At 38.5% G+C, this 27,777-nt stretch overlaps 1 protein-coding gene across 1 annotated transcript in view; it reads left to right on the plus strand.

Annotated features, from left to right (window-relative positions):
* The window catches only part of LNPEP (leucyl and cystinyl aminopeptidase), a 538,618-nt gene that overhangs the window by 330,110 nt on the left and 180,731 nt on the right, over positions 1 to 27,777 (plus strand). Inside the window, exon 12 of the mRNA XM_053701508.1 lies at positions 21,822 to 22,005. Coding sequence (XP_053557483.1) covers positions 21,822 to 22,005 — 184 coding nt within the window. The remainder of the gene's footprint in view (positions 1 to 21,821; positions 22,006 to 27,777) is intronic.

The raw sequence follows: 27,777 nt of genomic DNA on the forward strand, positions 1-27,777 counted from the left end.
TGTCGAGTTCCTACTGTCCCACAATTACTTCATGTTTAATGGAGAATACTTTTTACAAATCTGTGGTACTGCGATGGGGGCGAAATTTGCCCCCTCATTCGCTAACTTATTTGTGGGATGGTGGGAACTCGGCAGCCTCTATAATGGCAATAACCCTTTCATAGATAACATCTGCATATATATGCGTTACATTGATGACCTTATCTTTGTGGTTAAAGGTGACTTTGTTTTTGAGGATTTCCTCAAATTTGTAAACAATAATGATCTACATCTACAGTTTACGGGTGAGATCCAAGATAAAGAAATTCATTTTTTGGATCTCACCTTAGTTGGCTCAGTTGAACTTAATAAGATTGTCACTGACACATATAGAAAGCCAACCTCTGGCAATACGATTTTACATGCCACATCTTGTCACCCCAAACATCTTATAAATTCGATACCTAAGAGTCAATTTCTTAGGTTGCGTCGAAACTCCAACTCAGATAAATTGTTTAATGTCCAAGCCATCAAATTGATGGATAGGCTATGTGCTAGAGGTTACGATCGGAATGTACTCCAGCAGTCTTTAGATGAGGTGAGATGTACCTATAATCCTAAAGAAGGAAAGTGGAATAACAAGGCCAATAAAGCAATGTGTGGTAAGGATATAGTAGTATTTTCGACAGAGTATTCTTCACAATTCAATGATTTATGTAAAATTATTAAAGGTAACTTATCTATACTTAAAGGTGATGATATTCTAGTAAATTTTGTAGATAAGGTTAAATTTGTGCCTAAAAAGGCCCCCACACTTGCTAAAAAGCTTGCGCCCAGCATGGTGAATAGCCAAGTTGGTCCAAGGGGGTGCCAGTGGCTGAATAAGAAGGGCACTTTTAGGTGTCTATCTAGAAACTGTCTCACTTGTTTACAGATATCTATGGAGACTGAATTCACCAGTCATGTAACCAAACAGAATTTTAAGATTAATCATTATGCCAATTGTAGTACAACATTTGTCGTCTATCTTATAGACTGTACCCTGTGTTCTGAACAGTATGTTGGTCAGACCTCCCGTGCCCTTAGATCGAGAATAGGAGAGCACAGAAGGGATATTAAAAATTATAACAAGGATTCGAGTGTAGCAAGACATTTTAATTGCTTACATTTTACTGATCAGCCAAAATTTACTGTTAAAGTAATAGACATAGCCAAAAAACCCATTAGGGGAGGAAATATTTACAATATATTGTCCAAGAAAGAACTTTTTTGGATTTGGAAACTTAACACGAGGGTACCGTTTGGTCTAAACAAAGAATGGGACATCAGTTACTTTGTGGAGTAACTTGTGCCATCTTAAACAAGTCCCATCTATGTAGACGCTCATTGTCATAGTCATATTAAGAATATTCATTAAAAATTATTTATTTATTTTTTATTTTTCCCTTGCTTTATTCTCATTCTCATTCCAAATATATCCAGTATCACATTTTCATATCTTCATATTTTGACACCTTGATATATACAATTATACATATCTGTATATGTTTTCACATTAACTTTTTCTGTTTTTGTATTTATCTACCACTGTGAAAAAATATGAAGATATATGAAAAAATATGAAAAAATGTGACAGTTTTACAATACACGTATATCAGACTCCAAAATTCTGATTTCTGTAAATATAAGTTATGTTCAGATTTTTCAATCCCATTGTTAACATGGCAATGTGAATTTGAATACAATTAGTGCATGACATTTTGAAAAATCAATACCATCTTTTCTAAGGTCTCATCAAAAAGTTGTATATTCCATTTGACATGTGTTTTATTGTCTTTAAAATCTTTTCGATTTTTGATTTTTGTCTTGCCTTGTGTATATGATGATAGAGATATATATATATATTGTTTACTACTATATCTCATTTGTCTTAGATTTATAATTAGATTTACAATTATTTTTCTTTTTCTTTTTGAGACTAATTCGGATCTTGTGTAACATGATCTATTGATGTGTTTTTCACATTCATTTTTATTTTTATTTCTGTACTTCCTATGTAATAAGTACTCTTTTTGTATTGTTATGTTACACCATTTCTTCTCACACCTGTGCAGTATGCCTTTAAGACATTCATTTTGGGTATACTATGGCTTTGAATGATTGGCCATTGCTCCTTTAAAGGTGTGCTGCACAGGTGGTGAGCTATCCTATGATTAAGTGCTGCATAGCACGAAACATGTAAGGATTTGCTCCCCCCCCTCCACCTGTATAGCTTGCATTTGTACTGTGCTGTGCTTGTCTACTTATCTACGTGTTTTAAACTTTTTTGAAATAAACCTTTGGATTTTAAGGACTATGGAGTAAGAGTGCTGCTTCTCTCTACCTTCTACTATTGGATTTGGCTTGATCCGCATTTCTAGCTGGCACCACGCCAACAGTGCTTCTCTTTCCTTTTGCCGACATCTTGGGGCTGTAATTGGATAGCAGCGCACACACCCTCTTCAGGCTGTAGCGACGTCACTCTCCTACCCACTGAACTTCTAAGTAGTTTGTAAGGATGTTTTGTACAGGAATCTTTCGTTTTCCTCAGCCACAATAGTTCAGACTTTGTGTTGTTTATTTTATATCCTGAACATCGACCATACAAATCTACTATTTTATTAAATTTGGGAATATTTGAAAATGTGTTTGAGATATATAGTAGCAGGTCATCGGCATATAGAGAGACCTTCACCTCTTTTTTATGAATTTTTATTCCCTCAATCTGATGTCTAACTTTCATTGCAAGTGGTTCAGTTGCTAGATCAAATAGAGGTGAAAGAGGACATCCTTGACGTGTTCCTCTTTCCATTCTAATTGTATCTGATACATGCCCATTAATAACTAGACTCGTGGATGAGTATAAACATATATTTTCCACCAGTTTATAAAATTTGTTATCAATTCCAAACCGTTGTACGGCGTCTAATAAGAAATCCTGATTAACACGATCAAATGCCTTTTCGGCGTCTACCGCTAATATTGCGGCATCGGGCTGTTCTTTCAATATACTCTCTTCGACATTCTTAAAATAGTCAATAATTAGAAGTAATTGCCTAATTTTTGCTGCTGAACTGCGATTGCGAATAAAGCCCACTTGATCTTTATGAATGACATCTGCTATCTCCTCTTGTAATCTTGCTGCTAAAATTGACGTGAATATCTTATAATCAGAGTTTAACAGTGCTATTGGTCTATATGAGTCCCTGTTCACTGGATCTTTCCCGGGTTTAAGTAGAAAAATAGTATTGGATTCTAAAAATGTATTTGGTATTTGGACCTCGCCTGAGAAATATTGGTTAAAAAGTTTAGTTAAATGGGGAATTAAGGTAGGTGCCATGATTTTATAAAAATCGTTAGGCATTGTGTCCGGACCTGGAGCTTTCTCAAGTTTTAATGATTGGATAGCTTTTGAAACTTCGAGCTCAGAAATGGGCTTATTTAGTTTCTGGCTGAACTCAGATTTGAATTTCGTGATCTTTAAGTCTTTCCAGAACACATACCTAGCCGACTTATACATAGGTGTAGATGAAAAAATTATTTTATAATGTTGGTAAAAAGATTCCAATATGTCTTCTGGGGCATTCAAATGACTATCCTTGATCTGTATTGATTCTATTGTTGGTGATTGTATAAAGTTTTTTACTAGTTTAGATAACAGCTTACCTGATTTATTTCCGTATTTATATAAGTTCGCTTGATATTTTAGTTCTGATCGAATTGTTGAGACTGTTAAGAAGGAATCCGGTTCTTTTTTCAATTTAGCATATCTAGTCCAGTTTTCTTCTGATTGAAAATTTAAATATCTGTTATAAGCATTACTTACTGCTGCTGTTAGTTGCTTTTCCTTTAATCGAGAATTGCGCTTGCCCCTCGCCATATAGGCGATGATTTCTCCCCTTAGTACCGCTTTCGCTGTCTCGCAGACAACCGAGAAGTTAGATACTGATCCAATATTAAACTGAAAAAATTCTTCTAGTTTATTTTTTAGCCAGTTGCTGAATTTCGGATCGTTATTTAAATATTTTGGATAGAAAAAACGCGCTCTTCTTGCAGATAGATTATTTACTGGGATATCTAGCATCACAGCGGTGTGATCTGAGATACAAATTTCCGAAATAGTGGCTCTAGCTCCTCTTTGATATAAGCTATCATTTACTAGAATGAGATCAATTCTAGATAATGATTTAAATACCTTTGAATAACATGTATAATTTTTTAAATCCGGGTTTTGGACCCGCCAGATATCTCAAACTGCTATATTTTGAAAGATAGTATTAAAAATTTTTGCTTCCAAGTTATCTTTTTTAGGTTTTTTTTGCGCAGTACCTCTTCTCAATCTATCGAGGGGATAACGGGGTGCCATATTAAAATCACCTGCAACTATTACATAACCTTCTGCTACTTGAAGTAGTTGAGATTGGAGGGAGTCCCAGAATTCTGGTTAAATTGTGTTGGGGCATATAAGTTACATATTGTGTATATAGATCCTGCTATTTTCAATTTTAGTTTTAAGTATCTGCTTTCCAAGTCTACTATTGTGAGTAGTTTGTCATAATACTAATTTTTTTCCTAGTAAAATAGCTACCCCATTTTTTCTATTGGAGGTCGGAGCGCAAATTACTTCTGACACCCATGTCGATTTAAGTTTCATGGATTCCTCAAGGTTTAAATGTGTCTCTTGAAATAATGCTATTGATGTATTAATCCTTTGTAGGTGTGATAGAATCATTTTTCGTTTGATAGGGGATGTAATTCCCCCTATGTTCCATGTTGCGAGTCTAAGATTTTTACCCAGCTAGTATATATTTATTAGTGTGAGTAACAGATGTGCAACACAAGCAAAACAAAACAAACAAAAAAAAAAAAAAAAAAAAAAAAAAAGAAGAGGGGAAGGAATTAAAAGTCTCTCTCAGCTCTGGAATTGCAAAAAGTTTATCTATTATTAATATCATGGTATAGATATACAAGAATTTATTGATGGTAAGGGGGAAAAAAAAACAAAGAAAAAATGTATCTAAGCGTACCCAAAAAATGTACCCATGCTCTAATTTTTTCTCTGCCTCGGCTACTGTTTGAAAAAAAAATGTTTGACCTTCTACAGTTACCTTGAGCCTAGCAGGGTAGATAACTGTAGCTTGCCAGCCAACTTTCAGCATTTTTCCACAGATTGGGGAGAGCTCCTTTCTCTTAGAAGATATCTCCATGGAGAAATCTTGGAATAACAAGACTGCTTTTTTCGGTAATATTGCATAAACAGCAATTTATCCTGATAATTTAAGAATTTTGCAATAATTGGTCTTGGTTTAGAGACATTTGGTAATCTCCCCAATCTGTGAACTCTCTCTATCAGAAAAGGCATAGGTGGTGGGGGAATGTTCAACAATTGAGGGAGTGTTAGTGTCATGAATTTCATTAGATCTTCTTGCTGTGCAGATTCTGGGTACCCTATAATTCTTAAATTATTCCTCCTTGCCCTATTCTCAAGATCATCTATTTTAGCTTGGAGTTTAATTATTAACTTTTGGTTTCCCTCAATTTTCGGGGTCTGTATATTTGTCTTATCTTCAAGATCAGAAATTCTCTGTTCTATTTCTTGTAGTCTACCAGCGAACTGCTTTACTTCTATTGCTAGTGATGCGATGTCCTACTTTAATTTATTTCTAAGGGAGTCAAATTTAGGTGATATGGCCTCTAGAATACTATAGACTAAAGATTGTGTGCTTTGAGGTTCTATGGAGCTTATGCTCTGTGTTTGAGCAATAGAGTCGTGTGGTACTCCTTTGATTTTGCTGCCATACCTGGATTAGTCTTGGGAGTGTAAGTGGGGGAGGTGATATATTTGTCCATATACTCAGAAAGAGAAAAGCAAAGGGGTCAATCAATGTGTGTGCTCGTGAAAAAAAAGAAAGAAAAAAAAGTGCTAAAAGTGAAAAAGAAGTGCTGGGAGTGAGTGCGGGGAGAAAAAAAAAAAAAAAAGGGTGATTAATATGTTCTTATGTGAGTTTAGACCAGAATTGGCAGGAAATATGAGTAGAGACTACTGTGTTAAAGAAAATAAGATTCTCATTAAACCATGAGCTATTATTTAACACGACCAGTTTACCAGCTCCAGGGAAAAAGACAGAGACCTTGTGTAGAAGCCTTTTCTAATTGTATATACGATTTTGGAATACTAAATTTCAAATTTGTATGCTTAATATAGATCTGTTCTTTAAGAGATATTACAGCCTCTGCAACAAGATCTTAATTTCTTTCATGTAATTAGCAAGAGTCCATGAGCTAGTGACGTATGGGATATACATTCCTACCAGGAGGGGCAAAGTTTCCCAAACCTCAAAATGCCTACAAATACACCCCTCACCACACCCACAAATCAGTTTTACAAACTTTGCCTCCTATGGAGGTGGTGAAGTAAGTTTGTGCTAGATTCTACGTTGATATGCGCTCCGCAGCAGGTTGGAGCCCGGTTTTCCTCTCAGCGTGCAGTGAATGTCAGAGGGATGTGAGGAGAGTATTGCCTATTTTGAATGCAGTGATCTCCTTCTACGGGGTCTATTTCATAGGTTCTCTGTTATCGGTCGTAGAGATTCATCTCTTACCTCCCTTTTCAGATCGACGATATACTCTTATATATATATATATATATATATATATACCATTACCTCTGCTGATTTTCGTTTCAGTACTGGTTTGGCTTTCTACAAACATGTAGATGAGTGTCCTGGGGTAAGTAAGTCTTATTTTCTGTGACACTCTAAGCTATGGTTGGGCACTTTGTTTATAAAGTTCTAAATATATGTATTCAAACATTTATTTGCCTTGACTCAGGATGTTCAACATTCCTTATTTTTCAGACAGTCAGTTTCATATTTGGGATAATGCACTTGAATCAATTATTTTTCTTACCTTAAAAATTTGACTTTTTTCCCTGTGGGCTGTTAGGCTCGCGGGGGCTGAAAATGCTTCATTTTATTGCGTCATTCTTGGCGCGGACTTTTTTGGCGCAAAAAATCTTTTCTGTTTCCGGCGTCATACGTGTCGCCGGAAGTTGCGTCATTTTTGACGTTCTTTTGCGCCAAAAATGTCGGCATTCCGGACGTGGCGTCATTTTTGGCGCCAAAAGCATTTAGGCGCCAAATAGTGTGGGCGTCTTATTTGGCGCTAAAAAAATATGGGCGTCGCTTTTGTCTCCACATTATTTAAGTCTCATTTTTCTTTGCTTCTGGTTGCTAGAAGCTTGTTCCTTGGCATTTTTTCCCATTCCTGAAACTGTCATTTAAGGAATTTCATCAATTTTGCTTTATATGTTGTTTTTTCTCTTACATATTGCAAGATGTCTCATGTTGCATCTGAGTCAGAAGATACTTCAGGAAAATCGCTGTCTGGTGCTGGAACTACCAAAGCTAAGTGTATCTGCTGTAAACTTTTGGTAGCTATTCCTCCAGCTGTTGTTTGTATTAATTGTCATGACAAACTTGTTAATGCAGATAATATTTCCTTTAGTAATGTACCATTACCTGTTGCAGTTCCATCAACATCTAATGTTCAGAGTGTTCCTGATAACATAAGAGATTTTGTTTCTGAATCCATCAAGAAGGCTATGTCTGTTATTCCTCCTTCTAGTAAACATAAAAAATCTTTTAAAACTTCTCTTTATACAGATGAATTTTTAAATGAACATCATCATTCTGATTCTAATGACTCTTCTGGTTCAGAGGATTCTGTCTCAGAGATTGATGCTGATAAATCTTCATATTTATTTAAAATGGAATTTATTCGTTCTTTACTTAAAGAAGTACTAATTGCTTTAGAAATTGAGGATTCTGGTCCTCTTGATACTAAATCTAAACGTTTAGATAAGGTCTTTAAATCTCCTGTGGTTATTCCAGAAGTTTTTCCTGTTCCTGGTGCTATTTCTGAAGTAATTTCCAGAGAGTGGAATAATTTGGTAATTCATTTACTCCTTCTAAACGTTTTAAGCAATTATATCCTGTGCCGTCTGACAGATTAGAATTTTGGGACAAAATCCCTAAAGTTGATGGGGCTATTTCTACCCTTGCTAAACGTACTACTATTCCTACGTCAGATGGTACTTCGTTTAAGGATCCTTTAGATAGGAAAATTGAATCCTTTCTAAGAAAAGCTTATCTGTGTTCAAGTAATCTTCTTAGACCTGCTATATCATTGGCTGATGTTGCTGCAGCTTCAACTTTTTGGTTGGAAACTTTAGCGCAACAAGTAACAGATCATGATTCTCATAATATTATTATTCTTCTTCAACATGCTAATAATTTTATCTTTGATGCCATTTTTGATATTATCAGAGTTGATGTCAGGTTTATGTCTCTAGCTATTTTAGCTAGAAGAGCTTTATGGCTTAAAACTTGGAATGCTGATATGTCTTCTAAATCGACTCTACTTTCCATTTCTTTCCAGGGTAACAAATTATTTGGTTCTCAGTTGGATTCTATTATCTCAACTGTTACTGGTGGGAAAGGAACTTTTTTACCACAGGATAAAAAATCTAAGGGTAAAAACAGGGCTAATAATCGTTTTCGTTCCTTTCGTTTCAACAAAGAACAAAAGCCTGATCCTTCATCCTCAGGAGCAGTTTCAGTTTGGAAACCATCTCCAGTCTGGAATAAATCCAAGCCTTCTAGAAAAGCAAAGCCAGCTTCTAAGTCCACATGAAGGTGCGGCCCTCATTCCAGCTCAGCTGGTAGGGGGCAGGTTACGTTTTTTCAAAAAAATTTGGATCAAATCTGTTCACAATCTTTGGATTCAGAACATTGTTTCAGAAGGGTACAGAATTGGTTTCAAGATAAGACCTCCTGCAAAGAGATTTTTTCTTTCCCGTGTCCCAGTAAACCCAGTGAAAGCTCAAGCATTTCTGAAATGTGTTTCAGATCTAGAGTTGGCTGGAGTAATTATGCCAGTTCCAGTTCTGGAACAGGGGCTGGGGTTTTATTCGAATCTCTTCATTGTACCAAAGAAGGAGAATTCCTTCAGACCAGTTCTGGATCTAAAAATATTGAATCGTTATGTAAGGATACCAATGTTCAAAATGGTAACTGTAAGGACTATCTTGCCTTTTGTTCAACAAGGGCATTATATGTCCACAATAGATTTACAGGATGCATATCTGCATATTCCGATTCATCCAGATCATTATCAGTTCCTGAGATTCTCTTTTCTGGACAAGCATTACCAGTTTGTGGCTCTGCCGTTTGGCCTAGCTACAGCTCCAAGAATTTTTACAAAGGTTCTCGGTGCCCTTCTGTCTGTAATCAGAGAACAGGGTATTGTGGTATTTCCTTATTTGGACGATATCTTGGTACTTGCTCAGTCTTTACATTTAGCAGAATCTCATACGAATCGACTTGTGTTGTTTCTTCAAGATCATGGTTGGAGGATCAATTCACTAAAAAGTTCATTGACTCCTCAGACAAGGGTAACCTTTCTGGGTTTCCAAATAGATTCAGTGTCCATGACTCTGTCTTTGACAGACAAGAGACGTCTAAAATTGATTTCAGCTTGTCGAAACCTTCAGTCACAATCATTCCCTTCGGTAGCCTTATGCATGGAAATTCTAGGTCTTATGACTGCTGCATCGGACGCGATCCCCTTTGCTCGTTTTCACATGCGACCTCTTCAGCTCTGTATGCTGAATCAATGGTGCAGAGATTACACAAAGATATCTCAATTAATATCTTTAAAACAAATTGTACGACACTCTCTAACGTGGTGGACAGATCACCATCGTTTAATTCAGGGGGCTTCTTTTGTTCCTCCGACCTGGACTGTAATTTCAACAGATGCAAGTCTTACAGGTTGGGGAGCTGTGTGGGGATCTCTGACGGCACAAGGAGTTTGGGAATCTCAGGAGGTGAGATTACCGATCAATATTTTGGAACTCCGTGCAATTTTCAGAGCTCTTCAGTCTTGGCCTCTTCTGAAGAGAGAATCGTTCATTTGTTTTCAGACAGACAATGTCACAACTGTGGCATACATCAATCATCAAGGAGGGACTCACAGTCCTCTGGCTATGAAAGAAGTATCTCGAATTCTGGTTTGGGCGGAATCCAGCTCCTGTCTAATCTCTGCGGTTCATATCCCAGGTATAGACAATTGGGAAGCGGATTATCTCAGTTGCCAAACGTTGCATCCGGGCGAATGGTCTCTTCACCCAGAGGTATTTCTTCAGATTGTTCAAATGTGGGAGCTTCCAGAAATAGATCTGATGGCGTCTCATCTAAACAAGAAACTTCCCAGGTATCTGTCCAGATCCCGGGATCCTCAGGCGGAAGCAGTGGATGCATTATCACTTCCTTGGAAGTATCATCCTGCCTATATATTTCCGCCTCTAGTTCTTCTTCCAAGAGTAATCTCCAAGATTCTGAAGGAATGCTCGTTTGTTCTGCTGGTAGCTCCGGCATGGCCTCACAGGTTTTGGTATGCGGATCTTGTCTGGATGGCCTCTTGCCATCTGTGGACTCTTCCGCTAAGACCAGACCTTCTGTCGCAAGGTCCTTTTTTCCATCAGGATCTCAAATCCTTAAATTTAAAGGTATGGAGATTGAACGCTTGATTCTTGGTCAAAGAGGTTTCTCTGACTCTGTGATTAATACTATGTTACAGTCTCGTAAATCTGTATCTAGAGAGATATATTATAGAGTCTGGAAGACTTATATTTCTTGGTGTCTTTCTCATCATTTTTCTTGGAATTCTTTTAGAATTCCGAGAATTTTACAGTTTCTTCAGGATGGTTTAGATAAAGGTTTATCCGCAAGTTCTTTGAAAGGACAAATCTCTGCTCTTTCTGTTCTTTTTCACAGAAAGATTGCTAATCTTCCTGATATTCATTGTTTTGTACAAGCTTTGGTTCGTATAAAACCTGTCATTAAGTCAATTTCTCCTCCTTGGAGTTTGAATTTGGTTCTGGGGGCTCTTCAAGCTCCTCCTTTTGAACCCATGCATTCATTGGACATTAAATTACTTTCTTGGAAAGTTTTGTTCCTTTTGGCGATCTCTTCTGCCAGAAGAGTCTCTGAATTATCTGCTCTTTCTTGTGAGTCTCCTTTTCTGATTTTTCATCAGGATAAGGCGGTGTTGCGAACTTCTTTTGAATTTTTACCTAAGGTTGTGAATTCCAACAACATTAGTAGAGAAATTGTGGTTCCCTCATTATGTCCTAATCCTAAGAATTCTAAGGAGAAATCGTTGCATTCTTTGGATGTTGTTAGAGCTTTGAAATATTATGTTGAAGCTACTAAGTCTTTCCGAAAGACTTCTAGTCTATTTGTTATCTTTTCCGGTTCTAGAAAAGGCCAGAAAGCTTCTGCCGTTTCTTTGGCATCTTGGTTGAAATCTTTAATTCATCATGCCTATGTCGAGTCGGGTAAAACTCTGCCTCAAAGGATTACAGCTCATTCTACTAGGTCAGTTTCTACTTCCTGGGCGTTTAAGAATGAAGCTTCGGTTGATCAGATTTGCAAAGCAGCAACTTGGTCCTCTTTGCATACTTTTACTAAATTCTACCATTTTGATGTATTTTCTTCTTCTGAAGCAGTTTTTGGTAGAAAAGTACTTCAGGCAGCGGTTTCAGTTTGAATCTTCTGTTTATGTTTTTCATTAAACTTTATTTTGGGTGTGGATTATTTTCAGCAGGAATTGTCTGTCTTTATTTTATCCCTCCCTCTCTAGTGACTCTTGCGTGGAAAGATCCACATCTTGGGTAGTCATTATCCCATACGTCACTAGCTCATGGACTCTTGCTAATTACATGAAAGAAAACATAATTTATGTAAAAACTTATCTGATAAATTCATTTCTTTCATATTAGCAAGAGTCCATGAGGCCCGCCCTTTTTTGTGGTGGTTATGATTTTTTTATATAAAGCACAATTATTCCAATTCCTTATTTTTTATGCTTTCGCACTTTTTTCTTATCACCCTACTTCTTGGCTATTCGTTAAACTGATTTGTGGGTGTGGTGAGGGGTGTATTTGTAGGTATTTTGAGGTTTGGGAAACTTTGCCCCTCCTGGTAGGAATGTAAATCCCATACGTCACTAGCTCATGGACTCTTGCTAATATGAAAGAAATGAATTTATCAGGTAAGTTCTTACATAAATTATGTTTTTTAAGTAACTATTGTATCAGTATTATTACAGGTGCTATAGTTTAAAGTGTGCCAGATTTGGCCCTTTAGGCTCTCAATTAGTACAAGTTATGAATACCATCATATAACATGTCCTGTGTATATATAGTAGTTGTTATCCGTGGCAAAGATGAAAAACAGACTATTTTTTTTTTTTAAAGAGTAATACAAATTCCCTTTATAGTGAGGTTAACAAGCTTGCTAGAAGGAATGGGTTCTATGTTTACCAACAAGTAGAAAATATATCATATTATAGAGACAGAAGAAAATGACTACACAGGTACTTAATTTTTATGTATTAAAGTAGATCCCAGTTCCTGATTTCATTTAAAAAATAATCCAAGTTCCTATAAGCCAAAAAACCTTGCTGCAACAATTTCCCCCTTTTTTTATTTTTTTTTTATTTTTTATAATGCCTAGTTATTAATTCTTGCTGAGGTTGATGCTTATGTGTATTTCTTTTTTTTTAGGAAAGTACAAAAGTAGTTCTTGTGCCAGCTACGTGTGAATCTAGCTTTTAAGCATGCTTTAGTCCGTTATCAAGACAAAGATACAGAAGAGTTCTTATAACTTTTGTAGATAATTTTACTTCTTTGATATGCCTTTTATTCATAAAGGGGGAAGTTATTCTCGTGATAGCTTGATTTAACTTCTTAAGCAGATTTTTTTTTTTTTTTAGCAGTAAAACTTGAAGGATAGAAAAGTCAATTTCAGTTAAATGCCTTTTATATTTTAACTTTAGCATAAGCCAGAGAGCAGTGTTCTGCCAAGTATGGATCAGGTAGAAAACACAGTTTATTCCCCCTTACCCCAGTGTGTTCCTCGTGCTTCAAGTTGAAGTTGGGTATGGAGCAAGAAAAAAAGTTTGTTCTGAGTCCCAACCTTTCAGACTCTTTGCAATCTTTAGACGCTTACCGGGCTTAGCAAAGTGTCCTTCCAGCTGGTCTCAGCAGGTCCCGATATGCTGAGTGCCTCCGTCTTCGAATCCCTCTGCGCAGTTCCGGGGGTGGAGAGGAAAAGATGAAACCAGGTTCACTATCCTCCGCGCTGAACACAATGATCCGTCCGCTCACCACACGCAACACTGGTGGGTGGGAGCGGGCTTGATTGCCCCAGAGGCAGGTCGGGTCCCGGTAAATTGCTGTGAGAGTCCGCACTTCAGTTTAGGAAGGGGAAATAATTCAAGGCAGGCTGCTTCTTGGTACTTTTATGCTGTGGATTACTGAGTCTGGCTAGCCCGGCATTTCCTCCATCAAGATTTATTAGGGACGAGTCAGCGCTTTACTTGTGCTGCTAGCCAGGGTATTATTCTTTCATTATGGTAAGTTTACCCAGTAAGATGCTCGATTGTGTTATTAATCTCTCCAGAGAATGGTCTTTTATCTTAAGCGTATGTTCTCAGTTTACGCTGTGGAGGGTAGCTGGTGTGTTGGCTTTAACCAGCTGCAGAATTTCCTTCTAGCACGAAGGATCCAAGCGCTACAAACCGCCAAGGTGTAACTGCAGGGGAGTGGTGTCTGTACAGGTGCTCAGGTGCACTAATGCACAGGTGCAGCCTATGCACAGTCTCTTCCTCTTCCTCCAGGGCATGTCCAGCTAGAGCATGCAGTTTTGAGGATGTGCAATTTTAAGCAACTTTACAATTTACTTCTGTTCTAAAATGAGCAGCCACCAATCCGCATTTGGCTCCCAGTAGTACATTGCTGCTACTGAACCTACCCAACTGCCTTTCAAGAAAGGATAACAAGAGAAGTAAGCAAATTAGATATTAGAAGTAAATTGGAATGCAGTTTAAAATAGATATGTGCACTTTGGGCGCTAATGAATGCGTTTTTAATCTTGTGAAAGGGCAGCTCACTGAGACCTGTATTTGTACAGATCTTGGTGTCCTGCGCTTTCATAAGAATAAATCTGGCTCCAGAAAGAGACAAATGCGGCTTGCGACCACCTTCAGCATTCACAGCACACAAAGTGCGCAAATGCAAATATCTAGTTTTTAAAATGACATACTTTGTCTCAATCATGAAAGTGAAATTTTGACAAGCCACCACTTGCTTTATGAGTTAGTGCAATGTTTGATGGCTGGTGTGCAAGGCTTACACACCGCATATGTGTGTATGCCAATGAAACCATTGACTATAGAAGTATTTTTTGAAATACAAGTATAGTGAAAATAACTGAATCGCTATATAGCCCTAACCACTGTTTGCTCTGTTTTCTCCTGGCTAGCGAACAAGCAATTTTTTTTTTTTTTTTTCATTTGGGTCCAGCAGAGAGTAGCGCTTCTTAATGTGCACTACTTACTTACGGTGGGCTGCTTAGAATAAAGTACAGGAAGTTTGGTGCTCTGTTCTGCCCACCTTTTTCTATAGAAGCCTGTGCGCAGAAAATAGTAACCGCACACAGGCTTCTATAGAGAGAGGTCGGCAGAATGGGGCAACCACAAGGCGCGTGACTGGCTTAATTTCTGTGAAAATAGTTGGCAATAGACTAGGATGTAGTTTGCGATGGTTTCATTTCGATCATGGTTAGTGTAGAAAATCAGTTTTGGCACTTTTGAGCGAGATGACTAAAATAAGGAGATCAGTCTGTTGGAGAAGAGGTAGCTGAATAAGCAGATATGGCCTCTTCTGCAAGTTAGAGACCTGTAAGTGGCTGTGGTGTTGGTTCCTAGATGATTAATTAGCCCCTTGGGGTTTTGATTCTTTCTCTCTCAGTTCAGGGAAAGATGGAAAAAATAAATACCCCAGTATTTCATTGATGCAAAGACCCAGTATACACAAACGTTAATCTTAGGAAAAAGTGTGTAGAATCAAATTTGAATCATATTTATTTTTAACAATGCTATATTTACTTCAGTACAGTCACCCATTAGCAACATGTACAATATACTCCTAAGAGATGGATTCAAGCAAAATTAGCTGCCCTAGCTCAAATGTTTTAATACCGAATTGGTGACATGACAGGAACTTAAACGGAAGGAACCACTGCCTGTAGAACCTTTCTCCCAAAAACAGCCTCCGAAGAAGCAAAAGTATCAAATTTGTAAAATTTAGAAAAGGTATGAAGCGAAGACCAAGTCGCAGCCTTGCAAATCTGTTCAATAGAAGCCTCATTTAAAGGCCCAGGTGGAAGCCAAAGCTCTAGTAGAATGAGCTGTAATCCTTTCAGGGGGCTGCTTTCCAGCAGTCTCATAGGCTAAACGGATTATACTCCGAAGCCAAAAAGAAAGAGAGGTTGCCGAGGCCTTTTGACCTCTCCTCTGTCCAGAGTAAACAACAAACAGGTTAGATGTTTGACGAAAATCTTTAGTAGCTTGTAAGTAAAACTTCAAGGCACGGACTACATCTAGATTATGCAAAAGACGTTCCTTCTTTGAAGAAGGATTAGGACACAATGATGGAACAATAATCTCTTGATTGATATTCTTGTTAGAAACCACCTTGGGTAAAAACCCAGGTTTTGTACGCAGAACTACTTTATCTGAATGGAAGATCAGATAAGGAGAATCACAATGTAAGGCAGATAACTCAGAGACTCTTAGAGCCGAGGAAATAGCCATCAGAAACAGAACTTTCCATGTTAGAAGTTTGATATCAATAGAATGAAGGGGTTCAAACGGAACCCCTTGGAGAACTTTAAGAACCAAGTTTAAGCTCCATGGAGGAGCAACAGGTTTAAACACAGGCTTAATTCTAACTAAAGCCTGACAAAATGCCTGAACGTCTGGAACTTCTGCCAGACGCTTGTGTAAAAGAATAGACAGAGCAGAAATCTGTCCCTTTAAAGAACTAGCTGATAATCCTTTGTCCAAACCCTCTTGGAGGAAGGACAATATCCTAGGAATCCTAACCCTACTCCATGAGTAATTCTTGGATTCACACCAATGAAGATATTTACGCCATATCTTGTGGTAGATTTTCCTGGTGACAGGCTTTCGTGCCTGTATTAAGGTATCAATGACTGACTCGGAGAAGCCACGCTTTGATAGGATCAAGCGTTCAATCTCCATGCAGTCAGTTTCAGAGAAATTAGATTCGGATGATTGAAAGGACCTTGTATTAAAGGTCTTGTCTCAGAGGCAGAGTCCATGGTGGAAAGGATGACATGTCCATCAGATCTGCATACCAGGTCCTGCGTGGCCACGCAGGCGCTATCAGAATCACCGATGCTCTCTCCTGTCTGATTTTGGCAATCAGTCGAGAGAGCAGAGGAAACGGTGGAAACACATAAGCCAGGTTGAAGAACCAAGGAGCTGCTAGAGCATCTATCAGCGTCTCTTCTGGGTCCCTGGACCTGGATCCGTAACAAGGAAGCTTGGCGTTCTGCTGAGACGCCATGAGATCCAGTTCTGGTTTGCCCCAACCATGGACCAATTGAGCAAACACCTCCGGATGGAGCTCCCACTCCCCCGGATGAAAAGTCTGAAGACTTAGAAAATCCGCCTCCCAGTTCTCTACGCCCGGGATATGGATCGCTGATAGGTGGCAAGAGTGAGTCTCTGCCCAGCGAATTATCTTGGAGACTTCCGACATCGCTAGGGAACTCCTGGTTCCCCCTTGATGGTTGATGTAAGCCACAGTCGTGATGTTGTCCGACTGAAATCTGATGAACCTCAGTGTTGCTAACTGAGGCCAAGCTAGAAGAGCATTGAATATTGCTCTTAACTCCAGAATATTTATTGGGAGGAGTTTCTCCTCCTGAGTCCATGAACCCTGAGCCTTCAGGGAGTTCCAGACTGCACCCCAACCTAGAAGGCTGGCATCTGTTGTTACAATCGTCCAATCTGGTCTGCGAAAGGTCATACCCTTGGACAGGTGGACCCGAGATAACCACCAGAGAAGAGAATCTCTGGTTTCCTGATCCAGATTTAGTAGAGGGGACAAATCTGTGTAATCCCCATTCCACTGACTGAGCATGCATAATTGCAGCGGTCTGAGATGCAGGCGCGCAAATGGCACTATGTCCATCGCCGCTACCATTAAGCCGATTACTTCCATGCACTGAGCCACCGCAGGGCGCGGAATTGAGTGAAGAACACGGCAAGCATTTAGATGTTTTGATAACCTGGACTCCGTCAGGTAAATTTTCATTTCTACAGAATCTATAAGAGTTCCTAGGTATAAGAGTTCCTAGGAAGGAAACCCTTGTGAGAGGAGATAGAGAACTCTTTTCTTCGTTCACTTTCCACCCATGCGACCTCAGAAATGCCAGAACTATCTCTGTATGAGACTTGGCAATTTGAAAGCTTGACGCCTGTATCAGGATGTCGTCTAGATAAGGAGCCACCGCTATACCTCGCGGTCTTACAACCGCCAGAAGTGAGCCCAGAACCTTTGTAAAAATTCTTGGGGCTGTAGCCAACCCGAAGGGAAGAGCTACAAACTGGTAATGCCTGTCTAGAAAGGCAAACCTCAGGAACCGATGATGATTCTTGTGAATCAGAATGTGAAGGTAGGCATCCTTTAAGTCCACTGTGGTCATGTACTGACCCTCTTGGATCATGGGTAAGATGGTTCGAATAGTTTCCATATTGAATGATGGAACTCTGAGGAATTTGTTCAAGATCTTTAGATCCAAAATTGGTCTGAAGGTTCCCTCTTTTTTGGGAACCACAAACAGATTTGAATAAAAACCCTGTCCTTGTTTCGTCCGCGGAACTGGATGGATCACTCCCATTAATAGGAGGTCTTGCACGCAGCGTAGGAATGCCTCTTTCTTTATCTGGTTTGCAGATAATCTTGAAAGGTGAAATCTCCCTTGTGGAGGAGAAGCTTTGAAGTCCAGAAGATATCCCTGAGATATGATCTCCAACGCCCAGGGATCCTGAACATCTCTTGCCCACGCCTGGGCGAAGAGAGAAAGTCTGCCCCCTACTAGATCCGTTGCCGGATAGGGGGCCGTTCCTTCATGCTGTCTTGGAGGCAGCAGCAGGCTTTCTGGCCTGTTTGCCCTTGTTCCAGGACTGGTTAGATTTCCAGGCCTGCTTGGATTGAGCAAAAGTTCCCTCTTGTTTTGAAGCAGAGGAAGTTGATGCTGCACCTGCCTTGAAATTTCGAAAGGCACGAAAATTAGACTGTTTAGCCCTTGATTTGTCCCTGTCCTGAGGAAGGGTATGACCCTTACCTCCCGTAATGTCAGCAATAATTTCTTTCAAACCAGGCCAGAATAAGGTCTGCCCCTTGAAAGGAATGTTGAGTAATTTAGACTTTGAAGTCACGTCAGCTGACCAGGATTTAAGCCATAGCGCCCTACGCGCCTGGATGGCGAATCCGGAATTCTTAGCCGTTAGTTTAGTCAAATGAACAATGGCATCAGAAACAAATGAGTTAGCTAGCTTAAGTGTTCTAAGCTTGTCAATGATTTCAGACAATGGAGCTGTATGGATGGCCTCTTCCAGGGCCTCAAACCAGAACGCCACCACAGCAGTGACAGGCGCAATGCATGCAAGGGGCTGTAAAATAAAACCTTGTTGAATAAACATTTTCTTAAGGTAACCCTCTAATTTTTTTATCCATTGGATCTGAAAAAGCACAACTGTCCTCAACCGGGATAGTGGTACGCTTTGCTAAAATAGAAACTGCTCCCTCCACCTTAGGGACCGTCTGCCATAAGTCCCGTGTAGTGGCGTCTATTGGAAAAAAAAATCTAAATATAGGAGGGGGGGAAAACGGCACACCGGGTCTATCCCACTCCTTACTAATAATTTCTGTAAACCTTTTAGGTATTGGAAAAACATCAGTACACACCGGCACTGCATAGTATTTATCCAGTCTACACAATTTCTCTGGCACTGCAATTGTGTCACAGTCATTAAGAGCAGCTAACACCTCCCCAAGCAATACACGGAGGTTCTCAAGCTTAAATTTAAAATTAGAAATCTCTGAATCAGGTTTCCCCGAGTCAGAGATGTCACCCACAGACTGAAGCTCTCCGTCCTCAGGTTCTGCATATTGTGACGCAGTATCAGACATGGCTCTTACAGCATCTACGCGCTCTGTATCTCGTCTAACCCCAGAGCTATCGCGCTTGCCTCTTAATTCAGGCAATCTGGCTAATACCGCTGACAGGGTATTATCCATGATCGCAGCCATGTCCTGCAAAGTAATCGCTATGGGCGTCCCTGATGTACTTGGCGCCATATTAGTGCGAGTCCCTTGAGCGGGAGGCGAAGGGTCCGACACGTGGGGAGAGTTAGTCGGCATAACTTCCCCCTCGACAGAACCCTCTGGTGACAATTCTTTTATAGATAAAGACTGATCTTTACTGTTTAAGGTGAAATCAATACATTTAGTACACATTCTCCTATGGGGCTCCACCATGGCTTTTAAACATAATGAACAAGTAGTTTCCTCTGTGTCAGACATGTTTGTACAGACTAGCAAGCTTGGAAAACACTTTAAACCAAGTTAACAAGTAATATAAAAAACGTTACTGCGCCTTTAAGAACAACAAATTTTGTCAAAATTTGAAATAACAGTGAAAAAAGGCAGTTACACTAACAAAATTTTTACAGTGTATGTAACAAGTTAGCAGAGCATTGCACCCACTTGCAAATGGATGATTAACCCCTTAATACCAAAAACGGAATAACAAATGAAAAAAACGTTTTTAAAACCAGTCACAACAACTGCCACAGCTTTACTGTGGCTGTTACCTTCCTCAAACACGACTTTTGAAGCCTTTTGAGCCCTTCAGAGATGTCCTGTATCATGCAGAGGGAAGCTGAATGTCTGTCTGTAATTTTAGCTGCGCAGAAAAGTGCTAAAATAGGCCCCTCCCACTCATATTACAACAGTGGAAAGCCTCAGGAAACTGTTTCTAGGCAAAAATCAAGCCAGCCATGTGGAAAAAAACTAGGCCCCAATAAGTTTTATCACCAAGCATATATAAAAACGATTAAACATGCCAGCAAACGTTTTATATTGCACTTTTATAAGAGTATGTATCTCTGTTAATAAGCCTGATACCAGTCGCTATTAAATCACTGCATTTAGGCTTAACTTACATTAATCCGGTATCGGCAGCATTTTCTAGCAAATTCCATCCCTAGAAAAATATTAACTGCACATACCTTTTTGCAGGATAACCTGCACGCCATTCCCCCTCTGAAGTTACCTCACTCCTCAGAATATGTAAGAACGGCAGTGGATCTTAGTTACTTCTGCTAAGATCATAGAAACCGCAGGCAGATTCTTCTTCTAAATGCTGCCTGAGATAAAATAGTACGCTCTGGTACCATTTAAAAATAATAAACTTTTGATTGAAGAAAAAAAATAACTATAATACACCACTCTCCTCTTACTACCTCCATCTTTGTTGAGAGTTGCAAGAGAATGACTGGATATGGCAGTGAGCTATATAGCAGCTCTGCTGTGGGTGATCCTCTTGCAACTTCCTGTTGGGAAGGAGAATATCCCACAAGTAATGGATGATCCGTGGACTGGATACACTTAACAAGAGAAATGTTTTCACTTTGATCTGTTTGCCTTTTCTGAAGCTGCTTTTGGTCATAGTGCCTGATAAGTAACATTGTGCCTTCACTGTTGGTCTCTCCCTATTTCATGGTGTTCTTGTGGACTTTGTGAACGATTCCCACAAAAGATGACTTGAGGGCTTTCACCACTTGATGAAAGAAAACAAAATGTATGCTTACCTGATAATTCCCACATGTGATGACTCTCCCCATCAGAACATTATCAGGTGAGCATACATTTTATTTTTGAATAAACTGTAAATCTTAAAGGGATAATTCAGCCAACATTGGAAAAACAAAAGGTTGCGTTACTGTTTTGGATAGAAGCATTTTTGCATTATATATGTATAAGCAAAAATTATTTTTTCTAGTATAAGCTATAGCTGTTTCAAGAGTGTACTTAAGTATGCTTCATGCACCAGCATTTTAAACACAGCACTAAGAAGCCTAAGGTGCTTGTATCATCTTGGAGTGAATCAATTTACATTATTGCTGACATGATACATGCCCCACTGTTTTCACCTCTCTATAGAAGCCTCTGTCAACTATTTTAAGAGAAAATTCAGCCAATTACACGCCTTGTGGCTCCCCCATTCTGCTGACCTCTCTCTTTATAGAAGCCTAAGGTGCTTGTATCATCTTGAAGTGAATCACCCCCACTGGCTCTCTGAGCAGCTGGAGTATATAAAATGCTAGTGCACTGTAAATATCTTCCTATGCTTTACATGAACATGCAGAGAAAAAATGCACACTAAAACAGTGATAACTTTTACAATAAGCATTTTTGCTAGTATATGTATATTGTAAATATGTTTCTATATAAAGATGTAACTCATGCACATTTCAGCTTTGGCCGTAATGTCCCTTTAAAGAATACACACTCACTGACTGGTGCATATGCATTGTACAGAGCTTGAGTGACTGGCAATATTAGCACTGATTGTAGTTTAAAGATCCCAGTCTACAAGGGAAGTCTAAAGGGGTCTTTAAAAAACAAAACAAAAAATGGCAGTTAAATTTGAAACGTGGTTAAACAACCCCTGCACATTCGTAACTGCAACAACAAAGCCTACGAAAAACACCTATCTTATTAAAACTACTGCATTACCTATTTATGTATTATTTAACCTCTGCAATTATTTTAATATTTTTATTATTTGTTACAGATAAAATTAATCTGACAAAAGATGATGTGACGGTGAAGTTCAATGTAAAAATGAGTGGATTCTATATAGTTGATTATGGTGTTGACGGCTGGAATTCTATAATTTTACAGCTACATAAGAATCACACGGTTCTACATTCCAGCGATCGAGCCAATCTGATCCATGACATATTCACCTTGGCAGGGTAAATGCATTTTCTTCTTTTTTGTCTACACAAGCAGTTCCTTCCACCAGTTAGTAAAAAAAAAATACAGCAACATTTTTATTCCAGTAAATTATGTTAATTTCATTTTAAACATAAGATAAGATATTATTTATTGCCTGTTAGTTTCTGTATGCAGATATTAAATATTTTTCCAGTGCATTTTGCCAACAATACTTTTATTGCTTATTGGAATTGACTTGTTTGTTTTCCTTCTGGACAGGAAATAATAATTGACCTTAATACATACATTAGTAAATAACTCGCTCTTGTGGGTTTAACTGTATACCCCTGTATTTTAAAGTTACATGAAGCCCAAATATATATTTTCTTGTATAAATACTCTATTACTGTAGTTAATGCTTTGTAACATACTTTCATGAAGAATAACATTAGTTATATGTGCATGACTAAAGTACTTTGCCATGCAATGTGAGATTGAATCAGTTCCCATGATTAATCCCTTGGGATAAAAAATCCCCAGTCAAATACAGTCATTGATTTAGAGCAATTCTCTAATAGGTCTGATTATGATAATTTGGGGGCTAGACCAAAAACTCCCAGAAAGGGCAATATTGTAGGGACAGGGGACACAGTCTCAGAATTGGTATATTACCAACAGGGACACACAAATAGATTTATCAGTACCTTCAGGTGCCAGCTCAGTACCTAAATCTAAGATTGATGAAGGAATTAGGAGACCAGGACCTCTGAATAGATACAGTTTGAGGGAGTCAAAAAACTTAAAGAAATAGAATCACATAATGTGATTAATATATCTTCTTAAAGGGACAGTCTAGTATAAATTAAACTTTCATTATTCAGATAGGACTTTTAATTTTAATCAACTTTCCAATTTACTTTTATCATCAAATTTGCTTTTTTCTCTTGGTATTCTTAGTTTAAACTAAACCTAGGTAGGCTCATATGCTAATTTCTAAGCCTTTGAGGGCTGCCCCTTATCACATGCTTTTTTAATCTCTTTTCAACACAAAGAGACAGAAAGTACATGTGGGCCATATAGATAAGTGTTCAGGCACAGGAGGTTATTTAAGATCTAGCCCAACACAATGCTAAATTTAAGACAATAGATAATAAACAGTCACAGTCATGTGATCAGGGGCTGGAATAAGGTTCCTAGATACAAGGTAATCACAGAGGTAAAAAGTATATTAATATAACTGTGTTGGTTATGCAAAACCGGGGAATGGGTAATAAAGGGATTATCTATCTTTTAAAATAATAACAATTCTATGGTAGACTGTCTCTTTAATATCTATCAGACTTGGAAATATGGGTACTTAGCAAAGGCTTGAATGTTTGCCCCATGATGGATTTTTAATTTATTTACTACTATACTTGATGTGAATAGATTTATAAAAAAAATTGACCATTTGTAAATATTTTGGTGAAAAAGACACTGAGATGGATAGGTTTAATCATCAACAGTCAAGGTTCTCTTACCCATTAACTAGTGAGCTTTCATTTTCAGATGCATGTGATTTAACATTATTGCAAGAACTTGAATCTAAATACGCTTCTATTGATGGGGAGGCATCTAATACCTCTAGTATGTTGAAACCTAAATCACTATTTTATCCGGTACATGTTCGAGGTAAACCCTTAGAAATTAATTCATAAATGGTTGGTTGAGGACCTTACTATTTTGAATACCTAAGACTTCCACAAAGCCCAATTTATCCAGTTTGGAAAGAGAGGCTATTTTATTTTTGCAAAACAATCACTCTGTAGTGACCAAGCAATCAGATAAAGTTGCGTGCCCCACTTCGCATTTTGCTCGTGGGGCACACAACGATCGGATGAAGCCGGATTCTTAATCGCTCAGCTAAATAAAGTATTAGATGCGGGCAGAGGAACAGCGAAATGTTTACCCAACTCTAAATGGTAAATATTTTCCAAAGGAAGGGTTCTTAAAAAAATGTAATGACTTAGTGGCCCTGTTTTTATGACTGATTTCATATACAGTGTATTAAATATGAAAACTTTACAATCTGTTTAAGAAGGACTGTAGACGAGAGCTGAAGATTTGGATATATACTAAGAACTTAACATTAGGCAGTATGGTGTCTCCAAGTCAACTACCTAATGTTGCAAGTGGCAGCTTGTAAATTATCCATAATGGCACATATTGCTGTGGAAAAAAATTGTAAAGCATTTGAACACATTGAGAGGTACCAATTTGTTGTCCTATGTTAAATGACAAATGTTTTCGACTAAAGGAAGTATTCATTGTGCCACTAGTTATGTTGTTTATGTAATTGAGTGCTCTCAACTTAAACAGTATGTGGGAATGACTACACGAAATGTGCGTAATCATATTCCAGAGCTTTTGAGTTACATTACACATACTAATGTTTGTTCAGCACTTGCCAGTCACTTTATAGACGTACATAACCAGGATGTTTCATATTTAAAATGAGGGGGCAAGTTGCAGGTTCTCTCTAGACAAATAAATCTATTGGATAGTTTAATTGGACACTTTAGTGCCTAAAGGCTTTAATTCTGAATTCAATTTAATCAATTATTGGGAAAAGTGAGATTAGAGATGTGTGATTGGGTAATTTCAATTTCCCAGTTCTTGGTTTGATCTATGAGATCAATGTTAGGAGTGAGAAGTATCCAATTATCTGTATTCTGTACTCCAGTTTTTGATTTGTCCCTTGTTAAGCAATATTATTTGTTATGCAGGACAGATATTTATGCTTCTAAAGTACCTAATGATTTGTATATGGTATAGATTTTCATTAACCCTTTGGCTGCTAAGCCATTTCCCACCTGGGTGCTAATTTTTTTTTTTTTTTTTTTTTAATTTTTGAAAAAAAAAATGTAACTTTATTTTTTTTACAGACCCCCAAAACTTAAACACTGTTGGAAAGGTTAAGCGATTACCTTTCCAACAAGCTGCTTAGATGCCTGAGATACAGGCTTCTAAGCAGCATGCCCCCTCCTCCTATACTTAACATTGTTAAGTATAAATAAAGTTGCGCAGGGACGTCATCACGTAATTGCGCGTGACGTCACCGCGCATCACGTGAAACCCCGGCGATGCCTGTCACTCTACAGGCACGATCCCCGGGGTAGCAGCATTAAGGAGCCCCCAGATCTCCCTCAAGGTGGGAGAGTGCTCATGACGGCTCTGAGCCGTCATTAGCACTCAAAGGGTTAATTATGTAACATCTCAATACAGTGTGTTCAGGAGGTATCTATACTAATCCTTCAATATGTAATATTCTGTTTCCTTTGAGTCTGCAATAGTGTAATTTGAACAATGATATAAGGGATACAGAGCGGTATTGATGTAGTTAAAGGGACAGTCAACACCAAAATGTTTGTCGTTTTAAAATCTAGATAATCCCTTAATTAGCCATTCCCCAGTTTTGCATAACCAACAGTTATAATAATACATGTTTCTTTTAAAAGATACGATTAGTCCACGGATTTCATCCTTACTTGTGGGATATCGCCTCCTGGTCAGCAGAAGGAGGCAAAGCGCACCACAGCAGAGCTGTATATATATATATATATATATATATATATATATATATATATATATATATATATATAGCTCTTCCCTTCCCTCCCACTCCAGTCATTCTCTTTGCCTGTGTTAGTGATAGGAAGAGGTAAAGTGAGGTGTTAGTTTAGATTCTTCAATCAAGAGTTTGTTATTTTTAAAATGGTACCAGTGAGTACTATTTTATTATAGGGTGTAGCCGTATTCCTTGTCAGCCTCTAGAGTAGAGCTACAGGTGGCTTTAAAGCACTGGGAACTGGTGGGATTAAATTCTCACTGCGCCTCCCATACTGTGTGCTGCCCTTTCTGTGATGGCCTAAGCTGGATCTAACTCAGGCTTCATTTTTTCTACAGGACTATAGGAGGGAACCAATGGACCTCTGAACCCTGATGAGGCTGTCCTGCTGTCGGGCAGCATAAGATGTGAGTGCAGACTTTATTTCTCTATAGGAGGTTTTTCTGCACTTCAATACTTTTAGGGGAATCAGGGGCTCTGTCAGTAAAGAGCTTTTTAGAGACTCTGGGCCATTCTTGTACTGGGGACTAAGGCTCATTTTAATTAGGGGATCCTTCACTTAGCTTTTTTATTGTAACAGCTACGCTTGGGGTTCATTGCATGGCCGAGTGTTTCGTTGACAACCAAACATGCGGTAGCATACTGGGCTAGACTTTTTCATGTTTTGGTTTTATTATTATGTCTCCCAGTGCCAAATATATAAGCATTAATGGTGACCGGGAGCTTGTGTAAGATGACGCCCACGATGGGGGGAGTTATCTTCCCACCGTTGTTTTCGGGTTTATTCCTCCTTTCAGGGCTCTGTCACTCTGAGAGATGGAGTGTTAGCTCGCCCACGATGGGCGGAGCTCTATCCTCCTGTTACTTGCGCTCTTCCTCTATTAGATACCGGAGGGCAGAGTTTGTATACCAAATAGGATTCTATCTGTATTAGAAGGGGGAAGCAGTCCCAGACTAATATACATTCAAGGATGATGTTGTATATAGGGCAGAGTCATATCGAGCCAGTGTTCGTTGCACTCCCCCTCCATTATGAAATACCGGAGGGTGGAATTTGTAACGATGTTAAAATGTTTAGTAAGTTTCTGTTTAGGGAATTATAACATTGGTCGTTTTAGATACTAAGTCCCTGACCGTGTTTGCTACTGGCTATGTCAGCCCATGTACACATATTGATTAGTGGACAGTTTGCAAGAACACTAATAAAGAATTATGTTGCTTTAAAATTTAAAGGGACAGTAGACATAGTCCGTGCTATGTTCTGTTTTTTATAAAAAATTCAGTTGTTTTTGTTTAGCTCATCCTTTGTGCTACAGGAACACACAATAGATAACGTTACTTTAACATTTAAAGAAACAGTACCGTTTTTTATGTGTAACAATTTTTTTACTTTTACTCCTTCTAAAGCTATGGCTGTTAGGGGTCTATTAACACCGGTTCAATCTATGCCATTTTTTTTCTTATAGTGTCTTAAAAAATTTTTATGGCCGCATGCAGTGCTCTGCGTTTCCTTGCAAATTTCATGGGGAATTGTTGCACATGACATCGCTTATTTCATGAATTTAGCGATGTATTTTAATAGTAATGTTAACTCTTTAATTGGATTGTTTTCTACACACCAAAAAAAATTAAAGAAAAATAAGAGATTACATTCCTTTTTTCTAAACCTTCTTCTCTTAAGATATTTAATATTGGGAGTTTGTTGACAGTGGTTTCTTTATGCTACATTCCTGCAGTGCCCACAAAATATTAGGAACACAGGGTGTACCTCTGTGTTCTAGTGTGTCACCTTGGGTACTTGCAAGCTGGAATTTTGAGAGTTCAGTTCCACCTGCTACTGCAGTGTCATTGTTATCCTGTCTCTCATGCGTTCTATGTTTTTTTCCAAGTAGAAGCTAACCTTAATGGAGGATTTATTCTAGTACGTCCGGTATATTATATGTGGCTAAGAACCATTACTTCTTTAGAGATTGCATTTTTGATCTTTAAAGAGAAACATTTCATCTGAGGACTGTTTTTCAGTCTGGTTAAAAACCACTACTTCTTTAGAGGGTAGTTGATTTTTTTCAAGGGTTTAGGAGGAGATGTACTCCAGGGCTTCCAACAATGTCCAGCTGGGTACTCTTTTACCATCACCAGAGCGACGGTATTTTGGCCGATGTGTTGTCTGAGGTTTTTAAGTGTGAAACTTCTATGGCTAAAG

The sequence above is a fragment of the Bombina bombina genome, chromosome 2, assembly GCF_027579735.1.
Source record: "Bombina bombina isolate aBomBom1 chromosome 2, aBomBom1.pri, whole genome shotgun sequence".
Classification (NCBI taxonomy): Eukaryota; Metazoa; Chordata; class Amphibia; order Anura; family Bombinatoridae; genus Bombina; species Bombina bombina.